The 19,180-nt window shown below is 42.9% G+C and overlaps 1 protein-coding gene and 2 non-coding genes across 3 annotated transcripts in view; all 3 read left to right on the top strand.

Moving 5' to 3' along the window:
• The first annotated feature begins 3,049 nt into the window (after window positions 1-3,049).
• LOC148093396 (small nucleolar RNA SNORA57) lies at window positions 3,050-3,196 on the top strand. The gene has a single exon (XR_015714446.1). It is a non-coding gene; the product is annotated as a small nucleolar RNA SNORA57 (small nucleolar RNA).
• Window positions 3,197-5,760: 2,564 nt separating this feature from the next.
• The window catches only part of LOC107534430 (hepatitis A virus cellular receptor 1-like), a 31,377-nt gene continuing 17,957 nt past the window's right edge, over window positions 5,761-19,180 (top strand). Inside the window, exons 1-5 of the mRNA XM_087816090.1 lie at window positions 5,761-6,053; window positions 7,966-8,022; window positions 10,252-10,590; window positions 13,334-13,423; window positions 15,564-15,653. Of these exons, the coding sequence (XP_087672216.1) occupies window positions 7,977-8,022; window positions 10,252-10,590; window positions 13,334-13,423; window positions 15,564-15,653 (565 nt within the window). The 5' untranslated portion in view covers window positions 5,761-6,053; window positions 7,966-7,976. The remainder of the gene's footprint in view (window positions 6,054-7,965; window positions 8,023-10,251; window positions 10,591-13,333; window positions 13,424-15,563; window positions 15,654-19,180) is intronic.
• Window positions 18,560-18,703, top strand: LOC148093395 (small nucleolar RNA SNORA79). The gene has a single exon (XR_015714479.1). It is a non-coding gene; the product is annotated as a small nucleolar RNA SNORA79 (small nucleolar RNA).

The raw sequence follows: 19,180 nt of genomic DNA, 5'->3' as shown, positions 1-19,180 counted from the left end.
TCCTGACTATATGCACATACGTCTGTACACACACATGCATACACCCCAAAGCCAAATACATATAGTTCTCATAACTTTTACTGCATTTTAGCAGCATTTGGTGCATTGGTAGAATGCAGTATATTTCAAGAAAAAATGACTCTGTCCATTGAATACTACCTAAACCATAATAATTTTAGACTAAGTAGAGACAGTAGACCCATGAAGACAAAATAGTCTGCTGTAAGTAGTCAGAAGTCAAAAAAGGTCAAGCTACATATTTATCAATGGTTTTAGATTACCTGTCACTATGCTTTCTTAGAGCTGAAACCTGGAATGTGATAACAGTCAGAGGTGACATTTACATGCATTAATTCATTATTTGTGACATCATTTGGTTAATGCTCATCTCTTCCTGTAATGCTAAGCTCCATAGAAAATAAGGAACTCGACTGCCACATTAACAACTGTATCCTCTAGCACAGCACCTGACACTTAGTAGGCACTTAATAAATATCTGATTATTGAATGAATAAATGCTCCTTCTCGCAGCCTGGTGAGATAGAGCGCTAATTATTCCAATTTTACAGATGAGGATCGTGAGACACAAAGTTGACTGCTGTGTAGCCTTCATGGGATTTGTGTGCTATACTCACTGCTGTGTCTCTCGCTGCACAGAGCCGTGTGCAGCACACAACACTCCCTGAGAAATGGATAGAAAACTAAACCCAGCTCACCCAGGATTGTATGTCCGGTTAGTGACAGAGTCAGAACTCAAACTCAAATCTATTGGATACATAACTTCTTCATTTCTTTTTTGTTTTTTGAAACTGTTCCAGCCCCCAGAAGAACTGAAATAATAGTTCAAGGAACAATAGAATCCTTCACCAAGATGTGTAATTTAACTTTTTCATATGTTTGCTATAATTATATATACACACAGTTTTTAATTTTGGAAGCATTTTGAGGATGTTTTAGACATCTTGACACGTCCCTGGACTTTGGTCTGTAACTCCTGAGGATAAAGGTGTTCCCCTAGATCGCAGAATGCCATTTTTATACCTAAAAAATTAAGAGTAATTCCAATTTTCTCAGTGTTCCTCACATTATTCTATTGTATAAGATGACGGTCCAACCAACTGAGCCCCACTGGCCAGGGCCCAGCTTCATTTCTGAGCTCATGTTGTGGTCTTTGAAAACTACCAGATGTGTCAGCTGGTTGCCTTTAAGGTTCTGCCCACGGCTCCCAAACATTCTCTTCCCATATTCTGAAGATAACTTGAACCCCGTGACGGGTCCACGAAGCTCCTGACACGGGGAAGTTTCGTGCTGAGATAGGTGCATGTCTTGTTTGGTACAGAGAGTTGAAAGGGGCCACTGATTTTCAGAGAGCAGGGGCTCATAAAGGGTTAAGGAATTGCTGGAGTGGGTGAGATGGTCTTGGAGGTTTCCTTTGAGTCTCCAGGTTTCTGCCTCTTTGAATGAAGACGCTCCAGCAGTAGAAGCCAGCGCACAGCTCCCCCTTCCAGGGCCGAGGGCGGCCCAGCTAGCTGGGGGGCGGCAGGAGCTCCTGGGGGAAAAGGAAACCCGCTCGGTGTGTGTTGGCCAGTTCTGCTTGGGGTGCTCTCAAAGGGAAACGTCTCTGACCAACTTCTGCATTCGTGGAGAGAACTGGGGCTCTATTTCTCACAGAAGCAGCAGCAGTGGCTGGGACACAAATTGCGGTTCCTGTGGAAAGACAGCGCAGGGCTCCAGCGACGTGCATGTGTCAGCGTCAGGTCCCTCAGCTCCACTCCCAGACTGCGGACAGCAGGTCTGCCCTGCTTATTGTTGCCTCTGCTCTCAGCATAATAGAAACTTACTAGATATCTTTGGAGTGAAAACATTAAATACGCAGACAGGTGGTTTTCTGGAAAGACTTTCCCTTGGCCAGGACAGACAGAGCCTTGTGACCTCACTTCTTGGAGAACTCACAAGCACCCCTGAGCTCCACACATGCTCTTATGGAGGCAAAGCGGCTCTTGTTTCTCTGCAGCATCCCCCACGCCAGGCGCTTGGGAGCCTGTTACTCCCTTGTCCGTTTCCCCCCTTCTGCTGAGCCCCCTCAGCGCACGAGGAGTCAGTGGACAATGTGCACCTGCCACGGCCTGGAAACTGCCCCCCCCGGGTGAAGACCAGCTGCTGCTGTGCTGCATGCCCTGGATGCTGGTCACCTGGAGGGAGGGGACTCAGGACACTTTTGGACCAGATCAGTGCTTCCCCTCCAAAGAAGAATCTTATCCTATAAAAATCTTTAAACAAGTGTATGTGTGCAAGGATTATCATTGCAATGATGTTCGCAAGAGACTTTTTCCATCAATAGGGGACTAGTTGATGATTGTGGCCCATGAGAACACGGGTGCAGGTAAAGAGAACTGGGTGGTTTCATCGTTGAGATGTTTTGCCAATTTAACAAATATTTATTAGTGTTTACTATGTGCCAGGTAATCTGATGCTGAGACCAGCGAGAGAGAGACCAAATAGACACATTTCTGATGCCTTAGAACTTGTAGTCTGACAGGCAGGAGTATTCGTCCCATCCATTCATTCTGTGAACATTTATTGGCATCCACTTTGTCAGGCACTGTGTTAGTCCCTAGGAGTAGAACAGTGAGGAAGCAGGGAAAATCTTCACTCTGCCAAAGCTTATGTTCCTTGTCAGAGGAGGATGCTATATTGCTAAGTTAAAAAAAATGTTCTAGCCCTGGCCGGTTTGGCTCTGTGGTTAGCATGTTGCCCGCTGGACTGAAGGCCCCCAGGTTGGATTCTAGCCAAAGGCATGCACCTCGGTTGCAGGCTTGATCCCTGGCCCGGGTCGGGGCCTGTGCAGGGGGCAACCAGTTGGTATGTCTCTCTTACAACGATGTTCCCTTTTCTCTCTCTCTCTCTTTCTCTATCCACCCTTCCCCATCAATCTCTGAAAAACAATGGAAAAAATATCTTTGGGTGAAGATTAAAAAAAGAAAAAAGTTCTAGAATAGTATATATAATCGATACAATTTTTTCCCCTGCCTTAAACTATCTGGAAGACCCTCCTTTTCTTGGTGGGGCTCGGGCGTGTGCTCCTGGTCCTTGTAATATATGGAGGCCAAGGGAATGGGTTCTGCGCCCTCGGTGTCACATCTTTGGTGTCCATGGTTTCCTGTCTGCTGGGTCTATCCTCAAGCACAGGATAGGCTATAAAAAAAAAATCTGGAAGGCTATACCCAAATCAATATGTTTACCCCACAGGAGTATTTGGTCAAGATATAGACTTTCACTTGTTTCTTTTACATGCTTTGGTAAGTGTTTGATGATCTCCACTGTCTTTTGTAATGAGAAGATAAGATTTAAGCATTACAGCGTTTTCCTGTCTGCCCTCCCCTTCACAGAAAGCAATGAAGACTGGGACAGGTTACCTTAAGGTCAAGGCCGGCAGTAGAGTGTGGCCGCAAGCTAAGATGGAACCCTGGTTTTCAGAGTAGGGTCTACTTTACATCGATTATTTGGAATGGGACAGATGGCAGAAAGGGGAATGAAAAGCTCCTACAAATGCCCTGGAGATGACAAGTGGTAATAACAGTGTAATAATAATGAATATGTGGTCTGTTCATAGAGGCACCTTAGGATCTTTCCCCCCCAGAGCTCTGCCTAAGAGACTCACAGGCTGTGAAAAGAGGCGCCCCTTTATCTTTTCAGACGGGAAAAGTAAGGTCTTACTATGTTTTATCTGTCTATTGCTTTTTCTAGTTTTGAAATTCCGGAAGCACAAATTCCCAGTGGTTCCTTGTTTCTACTTCCCTTTATGGTGCTTTGCAGGTGTGGAGATATTTTTACAAACTGAAGCCAGGGCCCTCCACCCGCAAAAGGATTCCCACTCGCTTTATTGCAGGTGGTCTGGAACCGAACCCACAATATCTCTAAGGTGTGCCTGCAACTGATTTTGTGGTATCCCTTGAGCTTATTCCCCTTTAAATTTAAATTTTGTTTTCAATTTATATTTTTTCCTGGAAAGTTTTATCAAAGCTAGAATTTATTGGGTGCATACCCTGTGCCTGCTGTCAGGCTCTTTCACATATACCTTTTCTAGCTATTTTACAGGCTGAAAAAAAAACAATCTAACAAAAACCTACTTCATTTTCATTTAAATTTCAATTTAAAAAATTAAATGAAACCGCATAAATTTGTCTCTAGGTTTCTATTGAGAAAGTGTGGATCTTTCTGGAGATAAGTGGAGATGCCCTAGAGTTTTAATTTTTAAGATTTTTTTCATCAACCTTTTCTGGGACTCATGGGAAGTGGGGGAAGGGTTAGGGCAGCTGGACCATTAGGGTGAATGATTCTCAAGCTTAAGGAGGGCTCAGGTTTTGGCCGATTTTCACTGGGAACCTGTGCAGAGAGCAGTGGGAGCCAGAAATGTCAGTTCCAGGCTTCTGGATCCTCAGCATCTTTTCTCAGTTACAAAGATGCAATTACAAAGGACGTTCCAAGTTACTCATTTACTCATAGTAGTGATTTTCTTTTCTAAATTCTTGCTCAAATTTCTTCTGCTTGTGATGTGACCCTTTTCCAAGAGGAAGCAGTAAGATTTTTTTATAAGCTATTTTTTAAGCTATTCATGTGTGGTGGTAGGATTTGTTTAAATATGCATATTATTTTAAGATCGTTGTTTTATGGATGGGTCACCTTTAGAAAATTTTATAATATTTTGTATAATAGTAAATAACAAATCTTGCAAAAGCCCAATGCTATTGACCCAGCCGTCTTTCCTAAAACTGATGTGGAGGAAATGTCTTACCATCATGTGATCATACAACTTTCACTGGTTACAAGTGAAAGTGTTCATCCAAAAGCAACTATGCGATGTTGTCAGTGTTTCTAGGGAGACAACATTCATTGTTTTGGTTTCAGGGAGGACAATTTCTTTGAAAAACACCCTGCTGTGCACAGGTACTGCCCTGCAGCTGTGTGAGCTTGAGCTCAGCTCACATCTAGTTTTCTGACATCTTTGTCATACACAGTTCAAAACCACCTGAAAGATGTATATCGATTATATTGGGGCACATTGTAGCTCTACAATTTTTATTGAAGGTGGCAGCTTGTTTTCCTAAACTTTCGAGGCTAAAGGCTATAGAGTTTGCCTTTTTTTCCTTTTTATGCGTAGGATGTTCCATTGCTTAGCGGGGGTGCTCGATGACTATTTGGTGAAATAATGTTTGTTGAGGGACAAGAACAGTTGCGTAGGAGTAGGCACCCTAGGCTTTCTCCTGTGTCTGCCCCACAGGGTGTCTTCTATGGGTCCCACCCTCTAGTCCTCTCTTTGGCCCTCGGTTTATTCACTATAAGTTGAGGAGGGGGCCCCAGGTAGTTTAAGATCCCTTCATGCATAAGCAGTCTCAAGATTTTCATGGTCTTTCGGGTCCAGTCTGACCTAAAATCAAGCTCTGTGCTGAATCTTAAAAACAGCCTAGCAGAGAACAAATACTGCTCCAGTCCACTAGGATCTCCTTATAATCTATTTAAATTAGTAAGTGGATAAATTCAGCAAGAAGATTGTGGCAGACTGGAGAAGTTAAGACTTTCAAAGACACCTCCCAATGTCCTCATGTCAAGGTGTGGCACAGAGATAAAGAATGGAATGCTGGAAGACAGTTGTCTTCACCCATTAAAACCTTTGGGAGAAAGATCAGTGACAGCCACCGAGGAGCTGGAAACCTAACTCGCCAGTAAGTACAATCCTCTTTAAATTTATGCTTAAGAGAAAATCAGAACTCTGTTGCTTCAACTTTCTGAGTATTATATGGCCTATAAGGACAATGATGATTGAGCCAATAGAAATTAGGACAACAATGACTGAGCCAATAGAAATTAGGGAAAATTCCAAGGGCGGGGCAGAGTCAAGGTGACCGAGTTGGTAAATCCTGAACTCGCTTTCTCCCAAGAGAACATCGGAATTAAAACTGGATCCTAGAGCAGCCATCAGAGAGAACCACCTGAAGACTAGCTGAGCAGAATTTCTCTAACTAAGGGTGTAAACAAGGAGCCTCGCCAGACAGGTAAGAAGGGTGGATGTGTGGTCTGGGCAGGTACCATACCCTCACCGCGGTGTGATTACTGAATGGGAGGGATAGCTGGGCTTCAGAGCCCCCCTGATAACCTAGCGGTCTGAGCCCCACACCCGGCTCCGCAGCATGGGAAGACGAGGCCCTATAGCATCCAGTTCTGAGCACCCGCGGGGATTACGCCTGAGGTTAAGGAAGGGCTGTGGGAGTCCAAGACTCTCTACTTACAGGGTTGGGCACAAACTCACTCGCTCTAAGCTCCAGCACCGAGGCAGCAGTTCCAGAAGTGCTGGAATAAGGGAAGGAACTAACTGACTAACTTTAGGGCAAAGGCTGGAGGAATGGGGATTGGCCGGAGCTCTCTCGGGGGACAGCAGCTCTGATGGGTGCTGCTGCTCCTTTGTCGAGCTCTCCTCCCATCCTGCTGGCCTGAGCAGGCAGGCACACAATCTCTCCCTCCCCATGAACCTGGCTAACACTGTCTGCCGTGCTCTGGCTTCTCCTTGAGACCCCACCCAACGCATTCACCTTGCTGGGGCCTCTTTTAGCAGCTCCAGGCCCTTCACTGTAGCCTTAGGGCCCATATAGTTTCTCCCAAATGCCCTCAAGCTCTACAGGAGTAATGGGCTGCTTCTGGCACTCCTGTAATCTGTCCTAATGGCCCTCCAGCTCCTCAGGATCAGTGGACATGCCTTCCTGGCCTCTCCCAAATGCCCTCAAGCTCCAGGGAAGCAATGGCCGCACAAGCAGTGGCTAGCCCCAGCTCCCATTGTAGCTCCTGCTAAAATGTCCCAAGCCCAGCACAATGGCAGCCAGCCTCAGCTCACACTGCAGCCTTTTCTAAGCAACCTCAGCCTGGCACAAGCAGTGACTGGCCTGCACTTACAAGCTAGCTCCAATCAAGTAGTCCCAAGCCTGGCACAAGTAGCAGATGGCGGCAGCCACCACCAGAGTCCCGCCTAAGCAGCTCTAAAACTGACACACCCAACGGGCATCTAAAATGATGAATGCTTCATAGGAAATAGGTGGGTGTCTAAAGGTGTTAGTATAAATATTGCCACCAGCACAAAAGTGCACACCTTCCAGAATAAAAAAAAATAATTATAATTTGGTAGAAAATAAACCACATGGCTATACGATATTGAGGAAAAAAATGGAAGAAGATGCAAATAAATGGAAAGATATACTGTGCTCATGGAGGAGAAGAATTAACATAGTTAAAATGTCCATAGCACCCAAAGCAATCTACAGATTCAGTGCAATCCTTATGAAAATACCAATGGCATTTTTCAAAGAACTAGAAAAAGTAATTCTAAAACTTTGTGTAGAACCACAGAAGAGTGGGAATCACCAAAACAATCTTGAGAAAGAAGAACAGAGTTGGAGGCATCATGCTACCTGATATCGAACTTTACTGCAAGGCCATAGTAATCAGAACAGCATGGCCCTGGCATCACAACAGACTCGCAGATCAATGGAACAGAACAGAGAGCCCAGAAATAATCTCACACCTAAATGGTTAATTACTCGATGACAAAGGGACAAGAATATAGAAAAGATTAAAAGCAGTCTCTTTAATAAATGACTTTGGGAAAACCGGACAGACATATGCAAAATAGTGAGACTGGGTCACTTTCTTATACCATATACAATAATAAAGGAGCTGGGAAATAGGGGCTGCTTCCGAGGACAGCTTTGCCAGTCTGTTGGAGGTGCGGAGCCCTCAGCCACCCTGAGCTAACAGAGACCTGAAGCCATTGTATGTGGTCTCCCACCCATAGCGGGCAGGGTAGGCTCACGTGATCCACCCAGTCAGGGGGAAAGGAAAAGCGGCAATCTGAGAATCAGACTTGTTCCCATGCCATCTGGTGGGGGCACACCGAACAGTCCTTTCTCTTTCCTGTAGGCTGTGTCATCATGCTCCCTTGGGCAGCCTTCCCAAGCCTCGTGCTACTCTGGGCAGGTAAGTGGATGGCTGGGCTGGGGCTGGAAGCCCTGAGCGTGGGGCAGTGTGGGAAGATGGATGTGCTTGGGCTCTGTTGGAAGGTAACGGGTCAACTAGTGAGCAAAGAACCAGGCTGGAATCTTACTCCAAAGAAATTGCTTAAATGCTATGAATTACAAAATCCATGGCCAAGTATAACAGTGTGTCATCTGAGGCCAGTGGTGTTTAAACAAAAAAGAGGTGGGTGGGTAGTTGTGTATGTATGGACTTCTCATGTGTATGTAGGAAATAGTGGCAGTGTTATCATGGGGTAGGAGGTGATGGAAAGAAGAAATGGGGATAAGATGGAAAAGAGACGAGTCTTTCATTGTACATTTTGTGTGGGGTTTTTTTTTGGTTATGTGCAATTATTTCTTTTAAAAATAAGAAACGCTCTGGCCAGTGTGGTTCAGTTGTTGGGCGTCACCCCATGCACAGAAAGGTTGCTGGTTCAATTCCTGGTCAGGGCACATGCCTGGGTTTCTGGCTCAGTCTCCAGTAGGGGGCATGCAAGAGGCAGCCTATCAGTGTCTCACTCTCACATCAGTGCTTCTCTCTCTCTTTCTCCCTCTCCCTTCTCTCTAAAATTCAATAAAAAAAATAAAAAATAAAAAAATAATATATAGGGTGTCCCCAAAATTTATATACACTTTAACAGCTGATACTTCAATTTTGAAAATGAAATGTATTTTAATAAACACTGCCTTTATAATTATTCAAAGCGTGTGGGACACCCTATATTTTAATTCAAAACATTTCATGAGATAGAGAAAAATTTAGGAATAGACAGAACCTAAATTTTAAAATAATAATCAGTATAGGTGGAATTATGGGGAAAAGTTCATTTACATTATATTTCCATACTAAAATTTTAAGTTAGCATGCTATACTTGTACTCTAAAAATGATGTTAGGCAAAATTAAATATTATAAGAATCCAGTAAAAAAAATAGACTCTTATTTTATGTAACAATCAGCATTTTGTTCCCAGATTCATTATGATTAGTTGGGGTATGTAAAGTATGGCATGGAGAATATAGTCAATGCCAGGCTGGGCGTGGCTCAGCGATTGAGCATCAACCTAAGATCCAGGGGATCTCGGTTAGATTCCTGGTCGGGGCACATGCCTGTGTTGCGGGCTGGCAGCCGATCAATGGCGACTCTCTCATTTTTGTTTTTTTGTTTTTAAATATATCTTTATTGATTTCCAAGAGAGGAAAAGAGAGGGAGAGAGAGAGACAGAAACATCAATGATGAGAGTCACTGATTAAGCCCGCATCCCGGGCATGTGCCCTGACCGGAAATCGAACCCTGATCGTCTGGATCCCAGGTCGACGCTCAACCGCTGAGCCACTCCTGGCGGGGCGACTCTCTCATTTTTGATGTTTCGACTCTCTCTCTCCCTCTCCCTTCCTCTCTCTGAAATCAATAAAGATATATTTTTTAAAAAAAGAGAGAATATAGTCAATAATATTTTAATAACTATGAATGTTGTCAAGTGGGTACGAAACTTATAAGGGTGATCACTTCATAAGTTATATAAATGTCTAATCACTATTTTGTATACCTGCAACTAATATAATATTGTATATCAATTGCAATTAAAAAATTTAAAATTTATTTTTATTTTAAAAATATATCTTTATTGATTTCATAAAGAGGAAGGGAGAGGGAGAGAGAGAGAAACATCAATGATGGGAGAGTCATCATTGATCGGCTGCCTCCTGCATGTCCCTGACTGAGGATCGAGCCTGCAACCCGGGCATGTGCCCTGACTGGGAATCGAATCACAACCTCCTGGATCCTAGGTTGATGCTCAACTGCTGAGCCATGCCCAGCTGGGCAGCAATGCAATGTTTTAAAAAAATTTTTTTTTTAATTGATTGGAGTAACTTTGATTAATAAAATGATATAGGTTTGAGGTGTACAATTCTATAATAAAATATATATATATATATTGAGGCCATGCTCTAGCCAGCTTGGCTCAGTGTTTAGAGCCTTGGCCTTCAGACTGAAAGGTCCCGGGTTTGATTCCAGCCAAGGCTATGTACTTCAGTTGCAGGCTCAATTCCTGGCCCTGGTCATGAGGTAACCAATCGATGTTTCTCTCTCTCCCTTCCACTTTCTCTGAAAAAGCAATGGATAAAATATCCATTGGTGAGGGTTAAAAATAAAAAAATTGAGGCCTCATGCTCTGTTTTATTTGCAGATGCAGTAGTTTCTCAGGCCCGTGTGAGTGGAGTGGTGGGTCAGCCTGTCACCCTACCCTGCACCTACTCAACAGCTCGTGAAGTCACAACCATGTGCTGGGGCCGAGGGGGATGTTCTGTATTTAAATGCTCAAATGAAATCATCTGGACTGATGGCTACCGTGTCACCTTTCGGAAGGACAAGCGTTATGAGCTAAAGGGACTCATTTCCAAAGGGAATGTGTCTCTAACCATAGAAAATGCAGCCCAGTCTGACAGTGGGGTGTATTGTTGCCGAGTGGAGCACTCAGGGTGGTTTAATGACTTGAAAATCAGCATATCAGTGGAGATAAAGCCAGGTGAGCCTGTTCCCCCCCCCCCCCCTTTGATCACTTCATGCACCTGAACTGAGATGTTGTGTTTGGTAGCACTATTGTGTTCCCTTATAAAGAAAGAGGGGGATCCTACACTCCCGTTTTTTAATAACTGTTGGGAAATAGAATTACTTATTTGTGTAGAATGAAGTGTTAAAAACACCCTTGATTCGAGGACATAGGTGAGAGGATCTTCCCAGTCAGCAAACTGTCTCTTAAAGCAGTGCTTCCAAAATGCTCCTTAGTTCGTGAGAAGCCTTCTCTGCTCCACTGAGAAATGCAGTGAATATTTCTCTCAAGCTGAATTTATTCAGTGTAACAACTCCACTTTTTTTCTGAGATGATGTCATTGAAAATTTATAAAATGACCTCTCTTAACATTTTAAAGTTATTATGGGGAGTCTCAGACATATAAAGTAGGTAATATTTTATATGATACTCTCAGGTAGATACATCACCTAACTTTCACGTTTATCAACTCAATCTTGTCACATATACGTTGTGTAAGCATAGATAGTTCCGCCCCCACACTCTGCCCTACCTTGGATTTCATGAAGCATAACTCACATTATATGGCGATATTGGTTGTTTAAAAATTAAAATGACTTCATTGAAATATAAAAGCTTTTGCATCCCAATGATTGTTTACCAGCTGCTTTTAAGAATTTTATGAAATCCAAAAGTCTGGCAAATTTACGTTTCTTCTCTCTTGAGATGGACATCCCAATAGCCCAGGCTTCTGATGTTCTCTCGTAATCAATGTCCTCCCAGGGAAGTCTTATATCGACAGGAGAATACAGTATTTGTGATCTTAATAGCTGTATCTCTTTTTCTTTGTTATTAAATTAAGAAAACTTTATTTGCAAACTCCCAATTTTCGGACTAGGTTATTTCCCTTAAAAAGGCACATAAGATACGCTCAGTTCAGATAGAGAAAACAGCTGACCCTGGAGAAACTATTTCTGGGAGGCAATTCACGGAAGCCAAAGGGCTGACAAGATAAACTCTGAGGACAGATGTGGGGAGACTGCATGTGGAGAACAGGTTATGATTACGACATTTTTGGAGTTGTGAAATTATTTTGATCTGGCTGAACTTTAAAAAAAATGATATGGAAAGGAATTAGTAGGAGGTTTTTACACTGCCTATCAATTCTTTTATAGGCAGGTATTTACAAGGCCTCTGCTCTCTCCAGTGGGAAGTGGGTCCAGAGCAGCCTCCAATAACCAAGTCTTTGCTCCAGTTTTCTTTCCCTTTTCACAGGCTCAGCTTACTCTTCAGCTTTCTGTTAGAGCTTTTCCTCACCTGCAGCTACACTTATGTCTTCCTGAGCAAGATCTTTTCCACTGAGGAAGATAAGTCCGTTACTAGATCTGCCTTGGTTTCCTCTTCTTAATTTTCCTGATGGTCCTTTGATCAGATGTTTTGCATGCTTGCTCTGTTCTGTATATCAGACTTTAAACTGGAGGGAAAGGATTAGACTGTACACTTTTTAAAAGCCTCTGACTACAGCTTAGATCAGGGTCAGCCAACTATACAGCCCAGGGCCAGATCACGTTCAAAACAGGCCCACCAACTGTTTTATAAATAATGTTTGAATGGAGCAGTCTTACCCATTCCTTGTACTATCTGCTCTATGGCTGCTTTCACACCGACAGAGTTGAGCAACTGCCACTGAGACCACAGGGCCCCCAAAGCCTAACACACTTACTGTCTGGCCCTTTATAGAAAGTTTGCTGACCCCAGCTCAAGACTAATGCCTTGCACGTAATAGACACAAATTGTGTGCTGAAAAAAAGCTAATCCTCTTTAAGGCACAAATTGGCTTAATTCCAAAGTAAACTGATTCTCTAAAAAGAAGAGAATTCAAATCAATTTTCTGCTCTCTAAGGGTTTCTTTTATAGTTAGTAGAGTCAAATTTAAAGGAAGCGTCTTGTTAAACAAACAAACAAAAACAAAAAACAAAGGTTCCTGATGAGTAAAATATCCACACTCTTGAATCAGGCCTCGATTGATCTGCAGTGTCGCCAGGCACTGTGTTCGGGCCTGATTCTAGTGTCCGCATTCTCTCTGGGTAGCTCTGAGACCTTCCGTAAATGGTTTTGAATCCTACACCCACTCTGGCTCTGGAAAGAGACGAAGTTATTACCTGCAGTCTAGTCCACCTTCCAGCCAAATGCTTAAATCGGCTGTGTGATCTAGCAGATGCTAGTGAGTGTGAGTTAATCCTCAGTTAAGGCTAGAGTCTCTTGGGAGGGTACCCTCAGGACTGACCGAAATAAATGCCATTTATTTATTAATTTATTTTTAATTTTCTGGGCCTAGAATCTACTTTTTAATTTAGTCACTCACCACTGAGAGAACAAAGCCAGGTCCTGGTTCTAGACATTTTCCCCACCTTAGCTATGTTTATGAAGCTACGTAAGTCTGACAGGCATGGTTGGTCTTCTGAAAGTTCTTCAGTATTAATCCCGGATACCCTTTTTGACCTCTGAACCTTCTGGAATGTATACCTTTCAGTGCAGTTATTTCTGTTTTCTTTGGCTTTTCTTCCAGCCCTCCCCTGAAAGAATCTCAATGACCAAGGGCAGGAGCTTGGAGTTCAGGGGAATTTAGTGCCCAGTTTTGTGTGGGGACCGTCTCTCATTGGATGTGTGTGTACAGGCCCAGCACGAAGCTCTTGTTCCCTGCTGCTTTGATTAATCCTGCTTTCCTGTTGATTTCTAGCTCCACCTAAGGTCACCAGTGTCCCAACATCACCTTGGACTTCTACCTCTGCTCCTACAACGCCAGCACTGACCACGAACCTCAGGACAGGTAAAGCCGCATGTGTCTGAGGCCAGAGGCCTTCTAATGAGAGAATGTAGACCAGCCAGGGCACTGTGTTGAGATAGATGTACAATCCAGGATAAGGGTTTGTCGTAGGTGGCTCCAAATGAGGGTTTCATAGGGCCGTGAACCCAGGTCTCATATTACATGCAGCTTCTGTAACTATAAGTATTTTCAGAATGAGGAGACCCATTGGTTTTTCTAGTCAGGTTCTCAAAGGGATTCATTGTTGGCCCCAACCCCCCAGGACATTGATCTTTGATATCTAATGAGGATGGTATGGATTTTACCCAATGAGCACAGACTTAAGAGGAAAATACTGTAAATATCAGAGAAAAATGGTCAAGTTCATAGGATTCTCTTCTCCTAAGGAGTTCTGAATAGAGACCCTTTACTTCACTTGCGATTAAGATTGTAATGAAGTTAATATTTACTGTCTCCTATGTTAGGAACCATACTAAGTGCTTTACAAATATTATATCACTTAATTCTTATGACAACCCCATGTGCTGTGGGTGTGATTAAATCCTACTTTATAGGGTACAGTCAAGTAGGTACAGCGCCAGCTTTAACAATTGCCCTTTCAATCTTGTTGCTTATACATCGTGTAAGCACCAAAGTAGACAAGTTCACTAGAAAAACTGGTTAGCTTTTCTCCTATTTATTGTTCCTTATGTTCCTTTAAATAGATTTTTTGCATGCTTCTTTTCCCCTCCATATTAGATTTAAACCTAGAGGAAGGAGATTGGATTGTATCTTCCTAAAAGCCTCTGACTACCCCTTAGACCAGGACCAGCAAACAATAGCCCAGCGCCAGATCAGATCCAAAGTAGGCCCACCAACTGCTTTAGAAATAAAGTTTTATTGGAACAGTCATAGCCAATCATTATAGTATCTTTTCTATAGAAACTTTCACACTGATAAAGTTGAGCAAACTGCCTCTGAGATCATCCAGCCACCCGAGGTAAACATTTACTGTATGGCCCTTTATAGAAAGTTTGCTGACCTCTGCTTTAGACTAATGCTTTGATTGCAATAGACACAAATATTTGTTGAAAAACAGTTTTTTCCTGTTAAAGGCAAACACTGGTTCAGTTCCAAATTAAACTAGATCTCTCAAAGGAAGAGCCTTCAAGTCAATGGCCTCCTATACAAGGGTTCTCTTTTATACTTAGAAGAGTTAGATGTAAGAGAACGTCTTATAAAAGAAAAAATAAGGTGCTTGGTGAGAAAAGGATACACATTCTTGAATCAAGCCTTCATAGACCTGCTTCTGACATAGGCATTGTGTTTGGGCTTAATTCTAGCTTCAGTTTTCTCTCTGGGTAGCTCTGAGACCTTCTGTAAGGCAGTTGTAGTCCTATACTACCTCTGACTCTGGAAAGAGTCAAAGTTATTACTGGTGGTTTAGTCCACCTTTATCCAAATCTATGTTGTATAAATCCTTGTTGTGATCTTGCATCTGCTAGTGGGTGTGAGTTAATCCTCACTTATGGTGCAGGTCACTTGGGAGGGTACCTTATAAACTGAATTTAATGCTACTTATTTGTTAAACATTTTGGACTTGGGAGCTACTATTTAAGTAAGTCTTTTTAAAAATACATATATATATTTATTGATTTTAGAGAGAGGAAAAGAGAGAGATAGAAGCATCAATGATGAGAGAGTCATCATTGACCAGCTGCCTCTTGCAAGCCCCCAGCTGGGGATTTAGCCTCCAACCCGGGCATGTGCACTGACTGGGCATCAAACTGTGATCTCCTGGATCCTAGGTTGATGCTCAACTGCTGAGCCACGCCCTGCTGGGCTAAGTAAGTCTTAGTGATTCACCACTGAGAAGACTAAGACAGATCTAGGCTCTAGACATTTTCTGTAGCTCACAGATATTTATGAAGACACATAAATCTGATAGGCGTGGGTGATCTTTTGACAGTGCTTCAGTGTAAATTCTGGGTAACCCTTTTCACCTCTGAAATTGAGAAAGTTCCAGAACTCTGAATTCAGGAGAGGTTAGTGCCCAATTTGCCTGGAGACAGATAGTCTCTAATTGGATGTGTGTGTATAAGCCCAGCACAAAGCTCTTGTTCCCTGCTGTTTGATTAATCCATGCCTTCCTGTTGAATCCTAGCTCCACCTGAGGTCACCAGTGCCCCAACATCACCTAGGGTCTTCACTTCTCCTCCTACGACACCGGCACCAACACTAGACCTTCAGACAGGTAAATTGATGTGTTTCTGAAGCGTGGGCTTTCTAATGAGGGCTTGTAGACCGCCCAGGGCATGCACCAAGGCAGAGTTACAGCCAATGCTAAAGGTTATTCTCTGCGTTCACCTGGCCTCATGTGGTCTTGAAACCTTGTCCCATATTGCATGCACCTAATGCACCAATATGTGTCTTCAGAGTGAGGGGACCAATTGTTTTAAATCGGCTTCTCAAAGGGATTCACCAGTACCCTAACCCCCCGACCCCTGATATTGGACATTTAGTGATGCAGATTTGGCCCGGTTGAGCACAGGCTTATGAGGAAAATCTAGGTAATGCCAGAGAAGAAGGGTCAGGTTAACGAGGCTCTGTCTTCACCAGGAAATCTGAGTGTTCTTTTATTTCTCTCTGAAGGTAGACCTGCCACTCAAGGATAAGAGCCACACCACTGGTGTTACTATAACATTTTATTGAAAGACCCATATCTAATCATTAGTCCATCTGGTCTATGGCTGCTTTCACTTGACAGAATTGAGTAACAGCCACGAAAACTATAGCCTGCAAACCCTAACACTTTTGTCCGGCCATTTACTAAAAGTTTGCTGACCTGTGCTTTGGACTAATGCCTCGCATGTAATGGACACTCACAAATATTTGTGGAAAGACATTTTTTTCACTTCAAGGCAATAATGGGCTCGATTCCAAGTTAAACTGTGTCTCTCAAAAGAAGAGCTTTTAAACCAATGGTCTCCAGTACAAAGGTTTACTTTTTTCTTGTTAGTATGAGATTCCAGGAAGCTTCTTGCGGTATGAAATGGTGTCTGGTGAGAAAAAAAGTGCACATTCTTGAATCAGGATTTCATTGATCAGCTTTTGTGCCAGACATTTTATTTGGGCTTAATTCTGGTTTCAGCTCTCTCTCTGGGTAGCTCTGAGACCTTCCTTAAGTGGTTTGAACACCTATATACCACTGAGCCAAAGTCATTATCTGTTATCTCTTAAGTGGGAAGGAATCTTAAATGGTCTAGTCCTACATCTATCTAAACATATAATGTGTAAATCCTTTGTGTGGTCTTGCTTATGCTGTGGGTAATCGAGGGTGCGGGACTCTGGGAGGGTATCCCCAGGACTGCTGAAATGAAGGCTATTTATTGGGTAAACATTCTGGGCCTGGGAACTGTGGTTTATGTCTTAGTCATTCACCAGAGAGAGGACAAGACCTGCCCTGGCTCTAGACATTTTCCCCACCTTACCAAAGTGTATAAAGATCCATAACTATGACATGCATGACAGGTGTTTCCAAAGTGCTTTGGTGAATAACCTGAGTTACTTTCCAACCCTGACCTCCAGGAATATGTGCTTTTCAATGCAGCTGGTTCCTTTTTGCGGGCCTGGCCTCAGCCCACCCATCAGAGTCTAGTAGACTAAGGACGGGAGCTCTGAGCTCAGGGGAGATTAGTGGCCAGTGTTGCGTGGGGACCGTCTCTCATTGGATGTGTGTACAGGCCCTGCACAAAACTCTCGTTCCCTGCTGCTTGATTAATCCCGCTTTCCTGTTGATTTCTAGCTCCACCGAATGTCACCAGTGTCCCAGCATCACCTAGGGCCTCTACCTCTGCTCCTACAACACCAGCATCCACACAGACATTCAAGACAGGTAAACTGATGTGTTTCTGAAGTCCAGGCCTTCTAACGAGAGGCTGGGGACCACTCAGTGCATGTGTTAAGGCAGAGTTACAGTCTAGGGTATGAATTCCTCCCTGGGTTCCAATCATGGGCTTCGTAGGACTTACTGACCTTAATGCTATGCATTTAGTAAAAATCTGGGCCTTGGTACTACTGTTTAAATCTTAGTCATTCACCTACTAGAGAACAAAGACACGTCCAGGTTCTAGACTTTTCCCTCACTTCAGTGATGTTTATGAAGATACATAATCTGATGTGCATGGTTGGTCTTCTCAGCGTGCTCCAGTGTTAGTCCAGGGTATCCATTTCACCTTCAAACCTCCCAGAATATAGACTTTCCAATACAGCTGTTTGCTTTTAGTGGGCTTTTCCTCTCGCCCTCCGCTGTCAGATTCTAGTAGACCCAGGACAGGAACTCTGAGTTCAGGGGTGGTTAGTGCCCAATTCTGCTCCAGAACAGTCTCTCTTTGTTTATGTTGGTGTACAGGCTCTGCACGAAGCTCTTGTTCCCTGCTTCTTTGATTAATCTGTGCTTTCCTGTTGATTTCTAGCTCCACCTAAGGCCACCAGTGTCCCAGCATCACCTAGGGCCTCTGCCTCTGCCCCTACAACGCCAGCACCAGCACCGGACCTTAAGACAGGTAAACTGATGCGGTTCTGAGGTCAGAGGCCTTCTGATGAGCTGTGGATTGCCCAGGGCATGTGTTAAGGCAGAAGTGCAACCCAAGGTATGAAGGATTCCCTGGATTCCAAATGTGGACGTCACAGGAAATATTAACCCAGATTTCTTATTATATGCAGGTTTTTACCTATAATTAATTTCGGAGTGAAAGTCCATTGTTTAAAGATCAAACTCTTAAAGGTATTTATTATTAGGCAACCAACCACAAAAATCTTTGATATCTAACGAGGATGGTGTGGATTTGGCCGAGCTGAGCACAAGTTTGTGAGGAAAATATAGGGAATACCAACTGAATGAGATTCTGACTTCACAGAGTTCTGAATGGAGATCATTAGTCCTTGTGAAGTTGGACCCTCCACTCAAGGGTAAGGTTTCAGTGAAGTTAACACTTAGTCGGTCCTCTATGTGTCAGGAACCATTATACGTTTTTTACAGATATTACGTCACCTAATTCTTATGACAATTCTGTACATTGTAGGTATGATTCAATTCTATTTATAGTTGTGGGCACCGACAAGTAGATACATCACCAGCTTCAACAATTATCAACTCTTTGATAACTATTTCTCTTATTGTCTTCGGGCCTGGCATTAAGATTTTAGTTTATCATAAACTAAAATTTTACTTTCTTCACTCCGAGAATATTGGGATAATGGGATTATCTGTTCATTCTCTGAAATTCATAGAACCAACCACTTAGGGAAAAACCCCCACACAATTATCAGCTCAATCTTGTTGTGTGTACATTGTGTAAGTCTATATTGTTCCACTCACACATTTTACCCCACCTTGGATATTTTGGAAGCATATCTCCCACCATGTCACAACATTGCTTATTTAAACATAAAAGTGACTTCACTGCAATCAAAAGCATTTACATCCCAATAACTGTTCACCAGTTGCTTTAAGAATTTTATGAAATGAAAAAATCTGGAAAGTTTACAGTTCTTCAGTCTTTTTTTATTTTTTATTTTATTTTATTTATTTATTTATTTATTTATTTATTTATTTATTTATTTATTTATTTATTTATTTATTTAATTATACCTTTATTGATTTCAGAGAGAGGAAAGGAGAGAGATAGAAACATCAATGATGAGAGAGAGTCATTGATCAGCTTCAGCCCGCAACCCGGGCATGTGCCCTGACCGGGAATCGAATCCCGATCCCCTGGA

This window comes from Miniopterus natalensis, chromosome 4 (assembly GCF_054644295.1).
Source record: "Miniopterus natalensis isolate mMinNat1 chromosome 4, mMinNat1.hap1, whole genome shotgun sequence".
NCBI classification, from domain to species: domain Eukaryota; kingdom Metazoa; phylum Chordata; class Mammalia; order Chiroptera; family Miniopteridae; genus Miniopterus; species Miniopterus natalensis.
The sequence above is the reverse complement of the archived record's forward strand: the minus strand, read 5'-3'. Positions and strand labels throughout refer to the sequence as shown.